Source organism: Vicia villosa, linkage group LG1 (assembly GCF_029867415.1).
Source record: "Vicia villosa cultivar HV-30 ecotype Madison, WI linkage group LG1, Vvil1.0, whole genome shotgun sequence".
Classification (NCBI taxonomy): Eukaryota; Viridiplantae; Streptophyta; class Magnoliopsida; order Fabales; family Fabaceae; genus Vicia; species Vicia villosa.
This window is the reverse complement of record NC_081180.1, coordinates 238,181,428-238,202,922: the sequence shown is the minus strand read 5'-3', so window position 1 is coordinate 238,202,922 and position 21,495 is coordinate 238,181,428. Positions and strand designations below refer to the sequence as shown.

At 36.7% G+C, this 21,495-nt stretch overlaps 2 protein-coding genes and 3 non-coding genes across 5 annotated transcripts; all 5 read right to left on the bottom strand.

Annotated features, from left to right (window-relative positions):
- Positions 1–6,648: 6,648 nt before the first annotated feature.
- On the bottom strand, positions 6,649–8,839 carry LOC131623972 (uncharacterized). The gene is made up of 6 exons (XM_058895002.1): positions 8,465–8,839; positions 7,898–8,077; positions 7,735–7,816; positions 7,465–7,572; positions 7,196–7,354; positions 6,649–7,006 (listed from the first exon to the last, which is right to left on the bottom strand). The coding sequence occupies exons 1-6, from the start codon at positions 8,714–8,716 to the stop codon at positions 6,810–6,812; spliced, it is 978 nt and encodes a 325-aa protein (XP_058750985.1). The 5' UTR covers positions 8,717–8,839; the 3' UTR covers positions 6,649–6,809.
- Positions 8,840–18,887: 10,048 nt separating this feature from the next.
- LOC131645464 (small nucleolar RNA R38) lies at positions 18,888–18,970 on the bottom strand. Its single transcript, XR_009297084.1, has one exon. It is a non-coding gene; the product is annotated as a small nucleolar RNA R38 (small nucleolar RNA).
- Positions 18,971–19,219: 249 nt separating this feature from the next.
- On the bottom strand, positions 19,220–19,302 carry LOC131645462 (small nucleolar RNA R38). The gene has a single exon (XR_009297082.1). It is a non-coding gene; the product is annotated as a small nucleolar RNA R38 (small nucleolar RNA).
- A 477-nt stretch (positions 19,303–19,779) lies between these two features.
- On the bottom strand, positions 19,780–19,865 carry LOC131645463 (small nucleolar RNA R38). The gene has a single exon (XR_009297083.1). It is a non-coding gene; the product is annotated as a small nucleolar RNA R38 (small nucleolar RNA).
- A 242-nt stretch (positions 19,866–20,107) lies between these two features.
- LOC131645000 (large ribosomal subunit protein uL24y-like) lies at positions 20,108–20,770 on the bottom strand. The gene has a single exon (XM_058915647.1). It carries the CDS (start codon positions 20,694–20,696, stop codon positions 20,256–20,258), a length of 441 nt encoding a protein of 146 aa, XP_058771630.1. The 5' UTR covers positions 20,697–20,770; the 3' UTR covers positions 20,108–20,255.
- Positions 20,771–21,495: the final 725 nt, after the last annotated feature.

The following is a 21,495-nucleotide window of genomic DNA, read 5'->3' as shown; positions in this document are numbered from 1 at the left end:
CACTTTTCATACAAGATCTTTTCATTATAATAAGAACCTGATTACAATTTTCTTAGACACATCAGTCCAAAATTTCTTGCTCAATCACTCTGAAAGAGACTTTGTTACCTAAATCAATTGTTCAGGACTTCTTGCTCAATCACACTAGAGAGTTACTCCCTTTCCTAAACCAATTTGTTGTGAAAAACGATACCAATAACAAAGTATAATAGGGAATTAGGGAACAGAAGAAGAACACAAGAATTGGTTATAACTGCTATTCTTTCACTTTCTCTTAAAACAAGATTACAAGTTTACAAGAATAACAAATAACCTTTCTCACCCTAAATTAGGATTTGCAGCTTAGCAATGATGAGAGACTAGTATGCTATTTATAATAAAACCTAATATACTAACTAATGGGCTTTTTCAGCAAGTCCCATTACACAAGCCAACTTAACAAACAAGCTAACTTAACAAATTAGGGTTTAAACACTAAAACCTAATTTAATATGCTAACAACTCTAGCATCTTCGACATCTGCATGTTCGACCCATCTTCGACTACAACATGCACACTTCGACACCAGCATGTGAGCAACCTTCGACGTCATGCTTAACCCTGTCGAACTGTCGAACCAAGAAGTTACCCTTCGACCATACTAGAGTTCGATCCAATATCTCACAAATATCCACCTTGGACCTAACTCTACAACGTCAAGGAACAAACTAGCTTTCTTCATGCAGCTTTATCAACTGCATACAATGGAAAAACTTGCAACTCGGCAATGTCTTGGTGATCATATCAGCAGCATTGTCTTCAGTTGAAACCTTCAGCACTTGGACTTCTCCACGCTCGATTACTCCTCTGACGAAATGCAGCCTCACATTAATGTGCTTACTTCGCTCATGATAGGCTGAATTCTTCGACAGGTGTATTGCACTTTGACTATCACATTTAACAGTGATACCTCGACCTTGAAGTTTCAGCTCCTTCACAAAACCTTCAAGCCACAATGTTTCTTTCACAGCTTCAGTTAGGGCAATATACTCTGCTTCAGTGGTTGATAGAGCAACAACCTTCTGAAGTGTTGTTTTCCAACTAATTGCAGTGCCAAACATAGTGAAAACATATCCAGAAATAGATTTTCTGGAATCCATACAACCTGCATAATCAGAGTCGACATAACCTTCAATTGATGCTTTACTATCTTCACCCAAGGCTCCACCATAAATTAGGACTCTGTTCAGAGACCCATTTATGTACCTTAAAATCCACTTCAATGCTTGCCAGTGAGCCTTTCCAGGATTCGCCATGTACCTGCTTACAAGGCTTACTGCATATGCTATGTCGGGTCTAGTACAGACCATAGCATACATCAAAGAACCAACTATATTAGCATATGGGATGCTATTCATATAGGCTCTTTCGACATCAGTACTGGGACACTGATCAATACTCAGCTTGAATTGAGGGTTTGTTGGAGTCACAACTGGCTTCGAATTCGACATACCAAACTTTTCGAGAATCTTCCATAGATATGCTTCTTGAGATAAGCATAACTTCGACTTCTTTCTATCTCTTCGAATGTCAATTCCAAGAATCCTGGAAGCAGCTCCCAGATCCTTCATATTGAACTCCTTATTGAGTTCAGCCTTCACCCTCGTCACATCTTCAACATTGTTGCTTGCTATAAGAATATCATCCACATAAAGCAACAAGATAACAAATGAATTACCAGGTCGAAATCTGAAGTAAACGCAGTGGTCGAATTGACTTCTAATCAAAATTATGCGTGCCATGAACTTGTCGAATCTCCTATTCCATTGTCGAGGAGATTGTTTCAGCCCATACAAAGATCTCTTTAACTTGCACACATAATCTTCCTTCCCCTTTTCGACATACCCTTCAGGTTGCCTCATCAGGATCGTTTCATCTAGATCACCATACAAGAACGCAGTCTTCACATCCATCTGTTCCAGTTCAAGATCGAACTGTGCCACCATGGCAAGCAACATTCGAATGGACCTATGCTTCACAACAGGAGAAAACACATCATTGAAGTCGAGACCTTCTTTCTGAGTGAAACCCCTTGCAACTAACCTTGCCTTGTATCTTTTCGACGTCACTCCTTCAATTCCTTCCTTAACTTTGAAAATCCATTTACAGCTGACTAACCTTGCCCCAGCAGGCTTTTTGATCAGTTCCCAAGTATGATTATCATGAAGAGATTTCATCTCATCATCCATGGCCTTCAGCCATTCAGTCTTATTTCGACTCCTCATAACTTCCTTGTAGTCTTTAGGTTCTTCGTCTAGAACCTCACTTGCGGAGATTAAGGCATAAGCTATAAGATCTGCATACCCAAGTCTCTGAGGTGCCTTGATGACTCTTCTCGACCTATCTCTCGACAATAGGTAGTCATCGTCAGTTTTCCTTAACTTCCTCAGCATCTTCTGCTTCTTCTTCGACTTCATCAGGGATATGCAATTCAGCATCAACATGCTCCACCTCAACAGGAATCTCTACCTGTTCTAGCTCTTCTGCACTTCGACCATCATCATCAGTTTTCTTGAAAGTCATTTCAGCTTCATTGAAAACTACATCTCGATTGGTGATACACCTTCTGTGACCTGGCTCTAGGCACCATAGCCTATAAGCTTTGACTCCTTCAGGGTATCCCATGAACATGCATTTCAGAGCTCTAGGTTCGACCTTGTTTTGCCTAATGTGAGCATAGGCTATGCAGCCAAATACTCTCAGTTTGTTGAGATCTGGTGGATGTCTCGACCAAACTTCTTCAGGTGTCTTCATATCTAACGCTGTGGAAGGACATTTGTTTATCAGATATGTTGCTGTCGAAACAGCCTCAGCCCAAAACACCTTCTTTAACCCTGCACTAGTCAACATGCATCTGACTCTCTCCAAAATAGTTCGATTAAACCTTTCAGCCAAACCATTTTGTTGTGGAGTACCTGCAGTAGTTCTATGCCTTGCAATACCAGAGGCAGCACAAAAACTGTCGAATGCCTCATTGCAAAATTCAAGGCCATTGTCGGTTCTCAACCTCTTGACCTTTTTGCCAGTCTGACTTTCAACCAGAGTCTTCCAACTTTTGAAATTCTCAAAAGTTTCATCCTTAGTCTTCTGGATGAATACCCATAATTTTCTGGAATAATCATCTACTATGGATAGAAAATACCTTGCTCCTGAATGTGATGGACACCTTGCAGGCCCCCAAAGATCAGCATGGATGTAATCAAGGGATCCATGTGTTCTTTGTTTGCCTTTGTTGAACTTCACTCTGCAAGATTTTCCAAGTACACAGGGTTCACAAAACTTCAGCTTTTCGACTTTGTCTCCACCAAGCAGATTTTGTTTCCCTAATTCGACCAGACCCATTTCACTGATATGGCCCAATCTCATGTGCCAGATTTCTGTCTTCAACAAAGGTTTCGTGGATGCAACATTTGTCGAACCACTTACAACTTCAGCCTCAAGGGTATACAAGCCTTGTTTCTTCATGCCTCTCAAGACTTCCTTCGAACCCTTCATGACTCTTAGGATACTTTTCTCTCCTTGGAAAACATATCCTTTCTTGTCGAATTCACCAAGAGAAAGAAGATTTCTCTTCAAATCAGGAACATACCTGACTTCAGTCAACAACCTTATTGACTCATCATGGATCTTGAATCTAACAGATCCAATACCTGTAATCTTGCAAGCCTTTTTGTTTCCCAGCAATACTGATCCACCATCTATATCACATAATTCCTCGAACAAGTCTTTGTTTGGACTCATGTGCCAAGTGCAACCTGAATCCATAATCCACTCTCTTCTTGAGTCACTGCTTCAAACCACAAGAACATCAAATGATTCAAAATCATCTTGAACAATGGCTGCATTGCCATTATCCTTACCTCCATGATCTTTCAGGCGTTCAGGGCACACCTTTCTTGTGTGACCCTCCTTCTTACAATGATAGCATCGAATGCCAGATGCTTCGCCACTGTAAGACTTCGACTGGCTTTTGCCCTTCTCGTCGAACTTACCATTCTTTCGCAAGAATTTTCCTTTAACGGCCAAACCTTCACCAACAGTCGAAGGTTTATGCTCCTTTCGTTCATTCAAGTCCTTAGAATACAAGGCTGATTGAACTTCTTCAAACGTCAGGGACTCCCTTCCATACAAGAGAGTTTCTTTGAAGTGAGCATGTGATCGAGGAAAAGCGCACAATAGTAACAGCGCTTGATCTTCATCATCGATCTTCACATCAATATTTTCAAGGTCAAGAATCAGCTTGTTGAACATATCCAACTGCTCAGCCAACACTTTGTCTTCAACCATCTTGAATGAATACAAAGCTTGCTTCAGGTAGAGTCGATTTACCAGCGATTTGGTCATATACAAACTTTCAAGTTTCACCCATAACCCTGATGTCGTCGTCTCCTTTGATACCTGTCTGAGAACCTTATCACCAAGGCTCAACAAAATTGCGTTGTGTGCTTTCTCGATCATATTCGTCTTCTTCGCTGCCGTCAATTCTACATTCATGGCTGCCTCTCCCTTCAACGCTTCCAAACAACCCTGCTGAACCAGTAGGGCTTTCATCTTCAAGCGCCACAGACCGAAATCATTCACTCCGGTGAACTTTTCAATCTCATACTTTGTTGAAGGTATCTTCTCCACTCTCACCGCACCAATTTGTTGTGAAAAACGATACCAATAACAAAGTATAATAGGGAATTAGGGAACAGAAGAAGAACACAAAAATTGATTATAACTGCTATTCTTTCACTTTCTCTTAAGACAAGATTACAAGTTTACAAGAATAACAAATAACCTTTCTCACCCTAAATTAGGATTTGCAGCTTAGCAATGATAAGAGACTAGTATGCTATTTATAATAAAACCTAAATACTAACTAATGGGCTTTTTCAGCAAAGCCCATTACACAAGCCAACTTAATAAACAAGCTAATTTAACAAATTAGGGTTTAAACACTAAAACCTAATTTAACATGCTAACAACTCTAGCATCTTCGACATCTGCATGCTCGACCCATCTTCGACTACAACATGCACACTTCGACACCAGCATGTGAGCAACCTTCGACGTCATGCTTAACCCTGTCGAACTGTCGAACCAAGAAGCTACCCTTTAACCATACTAGAGTTCGATCCAATATCTCACACAATTGTTCATGACTTCTTTTCTCAATCACACTAGAAAGAGACTTCCTTACCTAAACCAATTGTTCAGGACTTCCTTGATCGATCACACTAGAAATAAACTTTATTGCCTAAACCATATGTTCAGGACTTCCTTACTCAAACACTCAGTATGAGAGTTTTACAAATTCTAAACAAAGTGTTTAGGATTACAACAAGATGTGTGTAATACACAATCAGAGGTAAAAATAATACAGCACACACAAAGACCTTGGTTCTTGAGATTTCTAAGATATACAAGTGTAAGAAACTCCCAAGACTATGTGAAGCCACAACAACTATGTACATAAGTTAAGAGAGCGAGATAGTTCTTATTCTTGTTGTGTTTTCTTGTTGTATATTCTTGTTTCTTCTTTTCAATCTTCAACTCCTTATACAGAGTGAACAAAAGAGACGTTGGAAGCTTGCTTGCGCAAGTGTCTTTGTTGAAGAAGCAGATTCCAAGAGAGAGATGTTGGAGTTAGTACGATGAGGATCTTCATCTTCTAAATAATCTATTTATTCAATGTGTATTTCTCAAGTAAGGCACTCATAGGCATGTTGCAGTAGAATGAAGAAGCCATGTCAACCTGCCATGAGCCTTGTGCTAAAATCTCTAGTTGGCTTTGTCCATGATTCTAGCAGTTTGATAAGATGGAGTTGCTTTTGAACAAAGTACGAACAAGTGAATGTTTGTACTGTTTTTCCAGCAAGGCACTTGAAGCTCCATTTGAATATCAGAGGCTGAGTGAACATTGCATTGAAGTTTTATTAGAACATTAGAGGCTAAGATAATTTTGGCGTGAGGTTCTATTCAAAAATCATAGTTTATTGAAATAAAATATAAATTGTTTCTTCTTTATAATCAATTTAACTTGGTTAGAACCTAATTAAATTTCAGTTTAATGGTCCTGCACACTTAAGCAAATGTTAGTAAATCCTATTGTTCATTAAATACTTTGTCATCATCAAATTATAAGGAGTGTGATCAAATTTAGCTCCAACACAAGATACTTTCATTAAGTCATAATGGAGAGAAGAAGAAACTCTATAATATCAATTCAAACAAGTGGAGGAGGAAGAGTATTAGACGTTGAAGAAGTAACAAATGAAGTTTTGGAGGGAAGATTCCAATAACCATTTAAAGTTAGGCAAGCTTTGGAGGGGTTATATATTAGGAAAATTTAAGAACTGGAGAGGTCAAGACTGTAAGAAAACTTCACAAGGGAGGAAATAAGAAAGCCAGTTTGGGAAACTAAAGATGAAAAAAGCCCCAAACCAGATAGACTGAACTTCAAATTCTTTCGAGAATGTTGGAGCTTCTTGGAAGAGGACTTGGTAGAATCTGTGAATCAGTTTCATGATATATATAGAGGTCATGAATAGCTCGCTGTAATTGTTCCAATTTTGCTATCAAAGCATTCAAGTAAGCAGTGAAAGATAGATAAAAAAACTAATAGAAACCAAAATAGAAGAAAGAAGTTAAAATATTATCCTCTTAGTTCGCAAATTAACTTACACATTTCAATGTAATTGTAAACCACAACTTTATTTAACACAATGGTCTAAACTCAAATGATCCAAAAGTATTTTATGTCACGTGCATCTGACGAGTGTTTTTCATGGCAGGAGCAATATCTTTCCAATATGCTGACTGCTTTCCATAAGCCGGTGCGCCTCAGCAGCTTCAGACAGAGGGAAAGTTTTGTAGATCACAGGCTTAACCTTTCCTTCTGCAATTGCTGGCCAAACATTCTTCTCCACCTCACTAATGATCACAGCTTTATTTTCAGGACTTCTACTACGCAAGCCAGCCCCTGACATAATCAACCATACGAAATTCATGAATTATCGATATGCATATACCATTACCACTTAAATTGATTTCTGTTACATATGACTTGAATGTAAAGTGATTTATGTTCAAATATATTTACGCAAAAGTGAATTGAGCAATAAGAGGAGTATCTATTAGTATAGGGCATGAATCAGAATGTGTAATGTACCTTGTACAGTGAGACGCTTGCCAAGTATAGCACGTAGATCGGCCTGTGTAGTAACACCCCCTTGAAAGCCGATTATAAAAAGCCTTCCATCGAAATTTAAGCTATCAAGATTTCTTTGAAAGTAGGATGCTCCCATACAATCAAGAATAACATCGACACCTGCCACCACACCATATCAAAGATAATATTAGCAGATGCCCGTGGTACAATATCACATAATGTTGAGGAATGCTTTGAATTTAACGTCACGCTTCCTAGACGTAAAATACCTTGACCACCAGTTTCTTCCTTCACCCTTGCAACAAAGTCCTCGGTTTTGTAATTGATACCGACATCAGCTCCAATACTCTTGCAAAAAGCTAGCTTCTCTTCACTACCTGCTAAGCAATTTCTAGAATAAAATTTCTGCAAACATCGCTTGGAATTTCAATATGACAATATACGCGTAGGGGTTTTCAAATGAGGTAGACAAGTAATCTCAATGCCTAAACGTAGGAAAAGTTACTAAAAGTTTAAAAACATGAAATTTTTTACTGAACCTGCAGTAACAAATACTTTCGCTCCTATGTATTTAGCTATCTGAATTGCGAATGTGCCGATTCCACTTGAACCTCCATGAATCTGAGAATGAATAAAGTTAACAATTTAACTATTAGGCAACACTGATTAGCAAATCATCAAATAGCCATTACAAGAACTTACCAACAAGGTTTCCCCTTTAGATAACCGGCTCATCATAAAAATAGTCGACCACACAGTACATGCAACCTCAGGAAAACTAGTCGCATCCTTGAGAGAAATCCCAGACGGAATCGGAAGAACTTGTCCTTCAGGAACAGCTACTTTCTCAGCATATCCACCACCAGATAAAAGAGCACATACCTGTGAAGTGAAACCACACCTCATAATATCCATTCATATTCACATGTCAACACACTCACATAGGGCCCTTTGGATTGACTTATTTAAGCTAATTTACCAAAATAAGCACTTATGAAACAAAAAAGAGCTTATGAAAGCTATGATATTTCTATGACTATAAGCTATTTTTAGCTTATGAAAATAAGCTCCTCGGGATATCTAGCTTATTTGAAAACAGATTGATTCAAATTGTATCCAATAATCCAAACAAGACCTAATAATTCTGATAATAAAGATTGTAACTTTCCTAATCTATAACAATCAAGCTTAAAACTTTTTACAGACCCAGAATTCAATTTTGAATTATAAAGAAAAACCCATATCCAAATTATCAAAAAAGCTATATACCTGATCGCCAATTTTCCACTTGGAAACGTTTTTACCAACGGATTCAATGACTCCAGAACATTCAAGACCTGGGTAAGGGCTTGCACCTTGAGGGGGAGGGTAGCCACCTTTCCTCTGAAGGGTATCAGCTCTGTTAAGGGCAGTGGCATGGACTTTGATGAGGACTTCATCGTCTTTGATTTGAGGGTCTTCGACATCTTGGAGTTGAAGAACTTCAGGTCCACCTGGTGAGGTTATTACAATGGCCTTCATTGCAGTGTTGTTGGTTGATTGTTCCACGCAAATTTTCTTCTATTCTGTAATATCTCTCTGAAGAAGAAAACAAGAATGTGAAAGGAGAGGTGTTATTACACGCGTATTTTTTTGACGAATTTAATTGATTTGATTTTCAAGAAAAAAAATCTAATTGAGAAAATTTGATTTGAGTTGATATTTTAAAAAGCTTCTTATTCATTAACCAATAAATTTTAATTCTGATTTTTAATTTTAATAAATATGGTAGATGTTTTTATGTTGGCTGCATTTGTGGTAAAACATACCTGAGTGTTTAATGTCTTGACAAATGTCATGACATGCTTTATATGGTGTTATGCAGGTTGCATATGTTTAAGTTAATACAGATTTTGTTAGTGAATGTCATGACCGATGTCATGACATCCATGTTTGATAGCAGAAGTTGTTATGTTTTTCTATTATGTTTCCTGATTTCTCTCAATTTACAATTTAGGAAACATTTTATTGTGTGCTGAATAATTCTCCTAGAAGATTTCGTTAACAGCACATTCTGTAACAGCCTGATGACGTGTGAATTAGGTTAACTTGGTTAACCCTAATTTGTTTCTTAAAAAGCCTGAGGCCCAAGAGCTGCATATAAGAAGACTGCAATCCTAATTTGGAACGCATAGAGATTTGTTATTTGTGAAGAACCGTAGTTCTGTGTCTGTGTGTGTTTAGTCTCTTGTACTCCAAGCAAATGTCTTTTGATGATTGTATTGGAATAGGTGTTTTGTACTTTGTCACTCTAAGCTTTAAACGAGTGTGTGTCTCTTGATTGAAGCTTTTAAGCAGATCAAGGTGTGTTTTTGAAGTGTGTCTTCTCTCTCATTTAATTTATGTCTGTTTGTAATCACAAGTGAGTGGAGATACTCGGGTCTAGGACTAGATTGGAATTGTATTTGGTAGGTCTTAAGTGAGGAATTGTAAACGGGGGAGTTTAGCTCTGAATTAATACTGCTTATATTGGATTCCCTCCCTGGCTTGGTAGCCCCCAGAGTAGGTATTGTTGTATACCGAACTGGGTGAACAATTCGTTGTGTTCTTTATTATTTTATGCTTTTCTATTTTAAAGTATTATTCTGTGTTATTGTGGATGTCATAACATCCTGTACGACATCGCGTGTGAGTTACTAGAATTTTCAATTGGCATCAGAGCAGGCACCCTGCTTGTTTACATCTGGGTGAGATCTAGGGACAACAAAATTCTGGTACTATGGAGAAGGAATTGTTAGTGTTTGGGAATAGACCACCCATTTTGGATGGCTCTAACTATGACTACTGGAAACCCTGTATAGTAGCTGTTCTAAAGTCTGTGGACAGCAAGGCCTGGAGAGCTGTGGAAAACGGATGGAAACATCCTGAGAAGGTAATGGAAGATGGAACCACTGTTCTAATTCCTGAAGAACAATGGAGCGAAATTGAGGAAGAGTTGGCTTTGGGCAATTCCAAGGCACTAAATGCCTTGTTCAAAGTAATTGACAAGAACATATTCAGACTTGTGCAGCACTGTGATCTGGCTAAAGAAGTTTGGGATATTCTCAAAACAACTCAAGAGGGCACATCCAAGGTGAAGATGTCTAAACTTCAAATGCTTACCACCAAGTTTGAAAATCTCAAGATGAAAGAGGATGGGACCATTCATGAGTTCTACATGAATATCCTTGAGATTGTAAATACCTCAGGAGCCTTAGGAGAAAAAATGTCTAAAGAAAAGCTGGAAAGAAAGATCCTCAGATCACTGCCTAAGCGATTTTCTATGAAGGTGACTACTATAGAAGAAGCTCAGGACATCAGCAACATGAAGCTGGATGAACTCATTGGTTCTCTACAAACCTTTGAGATGAGTATTTGTGACACTGTTGAAAAGAAGAACAAAAGCATAGCTTTTGTTTCCAACACTAAAGATAATTCAAGAGAAAGCAATGGTGCAAGTGATGAAAGTCTATCAAAAGCCATAGCCATGCTTGGAAAACAATTCAACAGGTTCATTAAAAGGGTTGACCAGAAGTCCAAACCCAATGTCAAGAACACCTCAAATGACATCAGCAAGACCTATGATCCTAGCAGAAGATCCAAAGCTGAAGAGAAGCCCAATCAAGGCAAAGGGATTCAGTGTCATGGATGTGAAGGATATGGACACATTAGAGCTGAATGTCCCACCTACCTCAAGGAACATAAGAAAGGACTGTCTATCACTAGGTCTGATGAAGATTCTGACAATGAGTCTGAAGAAGAAACTGCAAAACATGTCACAGTTCTAACAAGTGTTTATGCATCTGATGATGATTCAAGTGATGATGAGCTAACCTTTGATGAGCTAGTTGCCTCATACAAGAAGCTTTGTATCAAGAATGTTGAAGTCTGCAAACAAGTGGAGAAGCAAAAGATAATCATAAAGGAGCTGGAAATTGAGAAGAATGAACATCTTGCAACCATAAACACTCTCAGTAGTGAAATGAGCATGTTGAACTCCAAACTTGATTAAATGACTAAATCTTTCAAGATGCTGAATAATGGAACTAACATTCTGGAAGAAATTCCACAGTTTGGACAGAGAGCAGGAGATATTTCTAGGGTAGGATTTGTGGCTAAAGCAGAACTCACTTATGGGATCAAGAGATAAAAACCTTAAGCCTGCTTGACAAACCATATGTCAACACCAATGTCACAACATCAAGGAAGCAGAAGAAGGAGCCAAACAAAGAAGAAATTCCAAAGATGGAGGTGTCACTACTGTGAAAGATATGGACACATAAAGTCATTCTGTTTCAGACTAGTTGGATATCCCAACCAAACACATCAAGTCAAACCTAAACATGATACTCTTGACATGAAGCAACAGTGGGTGGCTAAGAATGTTTCTCTAGTAGCACACACTTCTCTAAGAATGCCTCACAAGGAAGACTGGTACCTTGACAGTGGTTGCTCAAATCATATTACTGGAAGAAAGAACTTATTAGTATACATCAAACTTGAGGGAACCAGTTATGTGACTCTTGGTGATGGAGAAATAAGGGAAGTCAAAGGTGTTGGCAAGTCAGGATGTCCTGGTGTTCTTAATCTGAACAATGTCTTGCTGGTACAAGGACTGGCTGCAAATCTTATAAGTATCAGCCAACTGTGTGATGAAGGGTTCAAAGTCAGATTCACTAAAGAAGAATGTATGGTCACAAATGGAGAAAATAAAGAAGTCGTGAAGGGAGTTAGGTCTAAGAAAAATTGTTACTTATGGGAGCCTAAAACCTCAAAGGTTCCTTCTACGTGTTCCATGGCCATAGAAAAAATTGAGGGTAATCATCAAGAAAGAACTATCAAACTAGAGGTTCTCGTTCCTCGAACAAAGAATCATGTTGAAAGAATGGATGAGTCTGATGATGAGTCTTATGTTGAAGAACTCACCATTAGTGAACTTGCTGCTGGATATTTTGAGACGTGTCTAATAAATGAAGGGCTGTGTAAAAGATTGGCAGTGTATAAAAATGCTTATGCACTATTACAAGAAGAAAGAGTAAGTCTCATGACAAACATTGTTGACCTATAGAGGAAGCTGCGAAACACAAGATCAAACAATAAGACAACAATGGGAAGTAATCAAGGCATAAACATCAGCAAGTCAGAGGTAAGAACCATTCCTAACAAGATGAAGAAAAAGATGTCCAATCAAAAGCTTCAACATTCGGAAAAACATCAAGAAAAGGACACACTTATCTCAGTCAAGAGATGCTATCGATGTGGTAAGATAGGTCACTTAAGGTTCACATGTCCTGGAAATCATGCACCTACCGGAAGAAAGATCCCTCAACAGAAAAATCTGGCCAAAATAAAGACACCTCAGCGTAAGGTATGTGTTGACACTAAACACTCAAGTTGTGGCATAATTGAGAAGGAGGCTATAATGAAAACAGGAAGCTCTAGAAGAAGGAAACCTAAACAAGATGAAGGTCCCAGGAAAGAAGAGTTCATTACTGCTATAAGAAAGAACACAATAATGAAGTGTGATGTTGTGGAAGAAGGTGAGACTACTATCTCAGTGAAATGTGAAAAACTCAAAACAGATGTCTTAACATCAGAATATGCTGAAAAAACAACTATGTGCACTGAGATAAAAGGTGCTTCGGGAATTGATAAATGCTCATCTTTCAATATCCAAAATGTTCTCCATAGGGAGATTAGTGTTAGGAATCAAATACCAGAGGCTGTTAGAAGATCAAGGAAATCATGTGCAACCTCCTGGAGTACTCACAACCTTGACCTAAAGAAAACTATGATGGTTGCCCTTAATGACATCTGGACTAGAGATATGAAAAGAGAAGTCTACCTGTTCAAGGAAAGTAATGTATGGAACATGGTCCCAAGGGAGCTATCCATTGATCATCAATTTTATCTAAGAGATGAGCCTCTAGATGTAGACCAAGCGTCAAGAACATGGATTGAAAGAGCAAATGCTTTACAAATCAACCTGGGAAATCAAGAAAACAAGAAGAGCATGATTCTTCTTATCACAAATGAAGATGTAAATCTGATGATGGGTGTGATTCACACAAAAGGCTTAGACTGGTCTAAATTGAGGTGAATACAACAAGGTTTATCTAAGCATAATTTCACGGAGGATGTTGTAACAATGTCCTGCAACATCAAAGATTTTGTGGAGGACAAAAATACTACAATCAAGCTTATGGCCTCTGATATAGAGTTTGCTAATATTTTCACAAAGGGCTTAGAGGTAAAGGTTCTCCTAGTTCTCAAAAGGGTTCTTCAGTTGCCGTCCCTCTACAACGACTATTGTGTGCTCTCAAATAGCTCTTTCTCCACCGAGTATTGCTCAAAATTCACTATCTTCATCAAGATGTCTCAACAATCATTTTCCTTCTCTCCCAAAGAAGGGTCTCCTCTCAATGTGCATAACATTACTACAAGCGTTGAGGTAACTAGTCCTAACAAGATTCTGAATGATGCGCCCTTGAGAATGGTGCATGTTTTGAAGATAAAGAAACCTAGGATTTCTCATGTAAGGAGACCTAAGGAATCTGTTCGTGCCAAGACCACAAGTCTTCATCATCCACCCCTCATGAGGAATTAATCAAGGATGGATTGAGGTATGTTCAAAATTCCATTGCTAAAATTGTCACTCGTATATTGGATGAACACCATCAAGTCATTGGGATATCGGTCCCTCTGAACTCTATAATGGCTGACTCTTCAAAAGATTCTGGTGTGAATCAAGATGTCAGTTCTATGAAGGAGACTAAGATGCTCTTAAAGATGGTGAAAATGTTCCTGACAATGTCAATGACATTAACATTGAAGGTTGTGGTGTTGATGATGATAATGGTGGTAGTGGTACAAGTGCGTCTAGTAAAGGTGATAAGGTTGTGAAGGTTAACAACATGTCTGATGATGGCACTGAGGAAAAATCTCTCGATGCAACACAGTTTGAAAACTTGCGAAGCAAGTTAGGAGTCTGCATCTATAAGGAACCATAGATCTCTTTTTAAACAAAAAAAAGGAGGGCAAGGGAATGGTTGCTTTGGCAACTTTTCTGGCCAAACAGGGGGAGTAGTAATGTCACCCCAGAACAACAACAAGTGTGTGTGTGTGATCAACAATTCTGATATGCTTATTTTGTTATACTCGACAGCTGCTCATGTGGTATGGTTGTAGTGGTAGTATAGCCATGTTAAGTGTTGTGATGTATGTGCTTTAATGTTTGTTGTAGAAGTAGCAGTAGATGTGGTTGTTGTATGCTTGCTAATGGGCAGTAGCAGTAGCTGATGGGCTTGTTGGTGTAGTATGTTGTATTGTATTAGCTCTGATTGTGTGTGGTTGTGTGTTTTCTACTGTGTTTCTCTGATGTGGTGTGACAGGATGTTTTATCCAAAAAAATTCCAAAGGGGGAGATTGTAGATGTTTTCATGTTGGTTGCATTTGTGGTAAAACATACATGGGTGTTTAATGTCTTGAAAAATGTCATGATATGCTTTATATGGTGTTATGCAGGTTGCATATGTTTAAGCTAATACAGGTTTTATTAGTGAATGTCATGACCGATGTCATGACATCCATGTTTGACAGCAGAAGTTGTTATGTTTTTCTATTATGTTTCCTGATTTCTCTCAATCTATAATTTAGGAAACATTTTATTGTGTGCTGAATATTTCTCCTAGAAGATTTCGTTAACAGCACATTTTGTAACAACCTGATGACGTGTGAATTAGGTTAACTTGGTTAACCCTAATTTGTTTCTTAAAAAGCCTGAGGCCCAAGAGCTGCATATAAGAAGACTGCAATCCTAATTTAGAACGCAAAGAGATTTTTTATTTGTGAAGAGCCGTAGTTCTGTGTCTGTGTGTCTTTAGTCTCTTGTACTCCAAGCAATTTTCTTTTGATGATTGTATTGGAATAAGTGTTTTTATACTTTGTCACTCTAAACTTTTAAGCACGAGTGTGTGTCTCTTGATTGAAGCTTTTAAGCAGATCAAGGTGTGTGTTTTGAAGTGTGTCTTCTCTCTCATTTGATTTATGTCTGTTTGTAATCACTGTTGTGATTAAGGGGGCGTGAATGGAGATACTCAGGTCTAGGACTATATTGGAATTGCATTGGGTAGGTCTTAAGTGAGGAGTTGTAAACGGGGGAGTTTAGCTTTGAATTAGTACTGCTTATATTGGATTCCCTCCCCTGCATTGGATAGGTATTGTTGTATGCCGAACTGGGTGAACAATTCGCTGCGTTCTTTACTGTTTTATGCTTTTTTGTTTTAAAGTATTATTCTGTGTTATTGTGAATGTCATAACATCCAGTACGACATCGCGTGTGAGTTACTAGAATTTTCAAATATGGAATTTGTTTAATTCAAAATAACATGAAATCAAAGAAGTATAATTTAAATAGTAAATTCAATTTCTATTCTCGTCCTCTAAATTTTCCTTAAGAAAAAAGTCCATGAGACCTCCATTTTCGACATTCATCAAAGAAGAAGATTGTGGATTGCAAACTTAGGGAAGTCGGAACCATTGGTTGAATAGTTCCATTCGCTCAAGAAACTCGATCAAAGGTATGTTGTATTTCTCACATTTTTATATCTTTAGTTTCGTGTAGTAGGTAATTCAAGTGTTGCATGTCTATCTAAAATAGAGAATTATTCTATTTAATGTAGTTTCTCATCATAAGGGAGAGTTTGCTACAGACAAGAACATGTTTTATAAATGAAGTATTCAAATAATTGTTCACAATCAAGATTCTCAAAGTTGGGGTGTCTTTGAAATTATTAGTTTGGTGATAGGTTTAGGATAGTGAGAAATGCCTTTAAGGGTAGCTCAAATTAGAAAGGATGGATGAATCATTGGCTAAAGTTAACATGCATGATTGTAGTGCTGCAGGGAAATCGTGATTCAAATATGCCACAATTTTCTTTAATTTAATTTTTGCAAAGGATTGTGATCATAGATGAAATGGTTACCTCTTATGATAATTAATAATTAATACAAAATTGGAAACAATCACGAGAATTGGACGAACAACAACATATCTACTTAGTCTACATGAACAAAGAACATTCAATATCGGTGCTAGTTGTTATGAATAATGAGACATTGTGTGTGTGTGTGTGTGTGAGAGAGAGAGAGAGAGAGAGAGAGAGAGAGAGAGAGAGAGAGAGAGAGAGAGAGAGAGAGAGAGAGAGAGTATGTGTGGCTAGAATTTTACAAACTCAACTTGATCAAGCATCAAATACTTCAACACAAGGGCTCTATTTATAGAACTACTTGTGTGGGCTGAAATCAAAATAAGTCCACTAAATACATCATACCTTATGATGTATACATTGTATCTTACTATGTTATGTATTTTACTTAGTACATTTTTCTTTATAGTATTTCTTATTTGACTTAAGCACACTATACGTTACACTGTTTCATATAACACTTAAGTAAATTGTGTCTTACAGTATTTCAAATTGCACATAAGTACATTATATCTTACGGTGTACTATATTTCACTAATTAACATTAATGCATTGCAAGTCCACACAAGCGAATTAGCTTTGCTTATTTTTTTTCCATCAATATATTCTTATGTGTGACCCTATAGACTCTCATGACGTTGACAATTATATCAAATTACACATTTAATATGATAAACTGTGGCTGGTATATAGTAGCACACCACTGTTACCCAAGTTGTAAAAATGTCATGTGATATGACAAAATCTTTCTGTTATAATCTTATGTGTATAATTGCTTTTTTTCCTAGTCTTTATATTGAACACAATGCATATACTGTGTCACCCTTTTCTAGTTCAATATTCGACCTTCTACATTTATCCTATTATCCTATATGAAAAATTTCTATCTATGTCATTCATATCCCTCGGCATGATTGGTTGAATACCTATCAATAATCGTTTTGGTCATCTGTCATAGATAACGTTTGATTGACAATAAAATATTCAAATCTGTCATGATTTGTTGAATACCTATCAATAATCGTTTAGGGTTCATATTAGTTTCAAACCGAAAGATGGTATACACCACTATCACCTTGAAAATAATGTATGACACTTGTATAATATTCTATGTAGAATTCTAATGGTGGATCAATCATGTATAAATATCACCCCTAATATTATACACATGTGAAGACTTTACAACTCTTTATTTATGATCGGTGAGATGTGATCATGAGTTTTTTCACATCACAGTCTTAATATTTTAATGTTATCTCACTTCACAATAAAACTTTGCTAAATCTACTTTAAGAGTAATGTCTTTATGTTTTATGCGATCTTGCGATTAACTCACACTTAATGCTTATTCAAACCAATCTCTCATTAGCACTAGACCCAATTAAGAATATATCTAATACCTATAGGTCTAGTATAACAATCATGCTTCTACTATACTAAGGCTTTCTTAATGAATTAGCAGTATTGTCAAGTGTTGGTATTCGACATATCTTCTCATCTCTTCAATTTATTATCTCTCAAATGAGGAGACAACCAAGAGTGGCAAAACAGGGTCAGTCCGTTTGGCCTCCACATTGGTACGAAGCAGGACAAGAATTAGGACCTCGCCCTAAAATGTGTCCGCCCCGTATTTTTCGGAAGCCCGCTTTTTTCAAACATGAACATTAACATAATTCTTTTTATTTTTAAAGTTAAAATGTGTAGTCTTCGCATGTCCGAGCTCGCAATTTTATGTGATGAGTTGATACATATGAAGCAATAAAACCAATATATCCAAGTGTCGAGTGAGTTGATGTCATATGAAGCAATAAAAACCATATATCCAAGTGTCCAATGAGTTGATATCATGAGTTGAAAATGATATCGCTCACAATGTCAAGATTATTATGAGTTTTGCTAACTTATCCATATTATTACGAGTCATGCACCCCAAGTGAGTTAAGGATACTATAACTAAAAAAATTTAATTGACTAAAGTCAAGTTACAATTTCAAAAAAAATAAATGCCCGCATGTATATTGCTACACATAGTATTTTATTTTGACTTAGGGCACATGTAACCATTATGTTACCATTAGCGGTTATTATAATATCAACATCACTTGATTAGAAATTTGAATTTTACTTAACCAATGATACTTATTGCTACTTATTTCAGATTAATTAACAGTTGAACTTGTATCTATTACTTAATGCATTAAGGTAGTAAGTTGGGTTTACTATTAACTGAAATGAGATGTTAAGAAAGCCTACAATAAAGTTTCTAAAAGACAATGAGTCACTATACATATTTCCATGAAAGTACTTCACATTAAGCCACTTTTAAAAAGTTAAATACTTCACAAATATAATATATTAAAATTTTTCTAGAAGAACAATCAAAGAAAAATTACATTCATCCTAAGCTAATATGCATGAGTAGTTCAAACAAATAATTAAATATTAAATAATAAGCCTAAACTAATAAAGCAATCAGTTGTACCCAATGCAACTAAATTGCATATTAAGAATGCTTGCTTGTAAGAGTATATAACTAAAGCATCAGATTTATCACATATGGATATTTCAAAACTGCAACATACACTACAACACCATAGATATAAAACATGTAATGGTAGTTAATTCAAAAAATGAAACTTTAACCATTAACAAAGTATTGAACTATGGCCAATAAGATTGGTAGCATAGGGCAGGTCAGAAAATACAATTTCAGCATCAAGTTTATCAGACAAGGATAACTGTAAAATTGTTAATCTCATCATCCATAGCACTTCGCAAAAAAAAAAAAAACTTAACATTGGAACAAAACATCAAATATGGATATTAATAGGTTTGAAAATAATAATGGAGAACTTAAACTTCCATTATGTCAGAGGTTTTAAAAGTACTTGAAAGAAATAAAAACTATCGATTTGTATGAGTTAGAAGTACTTGTAAGAAATAAAAAATTTCATGTGTAACAAGAATCATACAAAACAAATATCAATTACTGTGCACATAATATTGGATCATAAGGGTGTACTATGTCAGAGTAAACAATATCAGCATCATCTTTCTCAGACAGGGATAACTGTAAAATTGTTGATCTCATCATCCATAGCACTAACCAGAAGAGAAACACCAGAAACAAAAATAATGGAAAGGACTATTAAAGAGGAACACCAGAAACAAAGTTGTAGCAGAGTATTCAGAATATCTATTCTGGGGTCTATTTAGAATAAAACATCGAGTAACAAGAGATTGGCAACAACTACATAACTCATTGGTGTAGTTAAAACAAAGAAAATAAAAGGACATTTTTCAAGTATGAATTCTTCAGCTAAGAAAACTGTTGCACTTAAAACTTCACCTAAACTTGAGTATTCAACTACAGCATAATTAAACATAAACTAGTAATAGAGCACCACAAATTGAACCGATAATTCAAACTTCGGAACCAAAAATCAAATTATACTACTACCCTAAACCCTAATCAAAAACTCAAACCTTGAAATTCAACCAAGAATGACATAAAATGCATCAAAAAAACAAATCAAGTTTAACCCAAATCATCTTAACAAAACTGGAATAAGTCTATCAGAAAATGTCAAATTAAAAATTATCAGCACCCGAAACATCATCAGTCAGGGATAACTGTTAAATTGATAATCTCATCATCCATATCATCCATAGTTCTAAGCAGACAGACTCAGACACAACATCATAAACCAAAATAGTATAAGAGCATGATATCTCTTCATAGAGGGTTGGAAAAAACCATAATTCACACAAATTCATAACCAAAAAAGCAACAAACTTTAAACACTTCCAAATTATACAAACCAATTATTCAACAATAAATAGCAAATTTTAACAAATAAAACATGAATAGTCACAACAATTAAACAGTGGATTAATAAAAAGCTAATAGATAAATCAAAAAGTTTGATTAACATGGCAAATTTAACAGAACAAATTGTCAACAAGAACAAATTTAACAACCTCAGAAGTTTGATATAATAATTTTCTAATACCAAAATTTAAAACAAAAAGCAGAATTACTCAAAAGAGAGAGACTAATCAATAGTCTGCATAATATCCTCCGTCGCAAACTTAGTCCCCTTCTCCTTATCAGCAGCAGCACGTCCCTTCGCCTTCCTATCAAGCAGCGATTTCCTATCCTTATCAAGTCTCAGCTTCGTGATAACAACCTTCGAAGGGTTAACCCCAACGTTCACAGTAGATCCATTCACCTTCTCCCTCGTGATGCGCTCGATGTGAATCACCCACTTGCGCCTGTACACCTGCGTCACCTTACCTTCACGGCCTTTGAAGGTGCCGCGAACGACCTGGACTTCGTCGTCTTTCCTCACCGGCATGGAGCGGACGTTGTATTTGGCGCGGAGGTCGGCGGAGAGAGGCGCGCTCATGAGGACACGGCGGAGGCTGGAGGGCGCCGTGAAATGAGCCTTGCGGCTCTTGCGGCGGCTGCTCGATACTCGTGGATTGAACTTCATTTTTGGATTCTCTGTGAGAAATGAAGGTGCCGCTTATGCTAGAGTTCGCTAGGGTTTTTCTTCTGGTTTCTGGCTTCAATATATTGTGTTAAGATTACACTGATTAGGGTTTGGGTTTTTGTGGGCTTATTGGGTTTTTTGTTGGGCCAAATCTATGATGGCCCGTGAGAGATAATATTCATAACTTGTTGGCAAATATAAATGTAAAAATAAAATGAATTAATTCCAAAAGCCAAAAACTTTAATTCCTAAGTTTCAATTATAATTAGTTTTTAAAATTATATACGTTTTACTATGTCAACTCAATTAAAAATTTCTGAAATCAAATTCGGCTATAAATAGGAATTCCGTCCTGCTTAGGTATTCTTCCCAAAAGTTAGATCACAGATATTTAAAGGTGCAAGTCTAAAATTTTGGTTCGTCCAAAAAATAAATAAAGGTGGAATAGATCAAGTTTGCGGATAAGTTTGCGGTCACTGCATCTTTTAAATTTGAAAATACAAAAATTTATGTTAATATCTATATTTGCAAAAGTTGGCAAAAAAATAGGACAAACACATTAAATGGTGCGGGTCTAAAACCTTCTCATATCCTAAAAAAAAGTGCGAGTAAATTAGGAAAATTATACCCCGTACCCCAACGTTTATCCCAATACCCCTACAATTTTAAAAAAATTCCACTTTTATCCTTTTTTTTTACTTTTAACTTTTTTTTATTTTTTTATTTTTTTCATTTTTACTGTTTGTACGGACGAATGAGGGTTGGAGACTGTGACGTTGCCTAAACCGGATATCCGAAA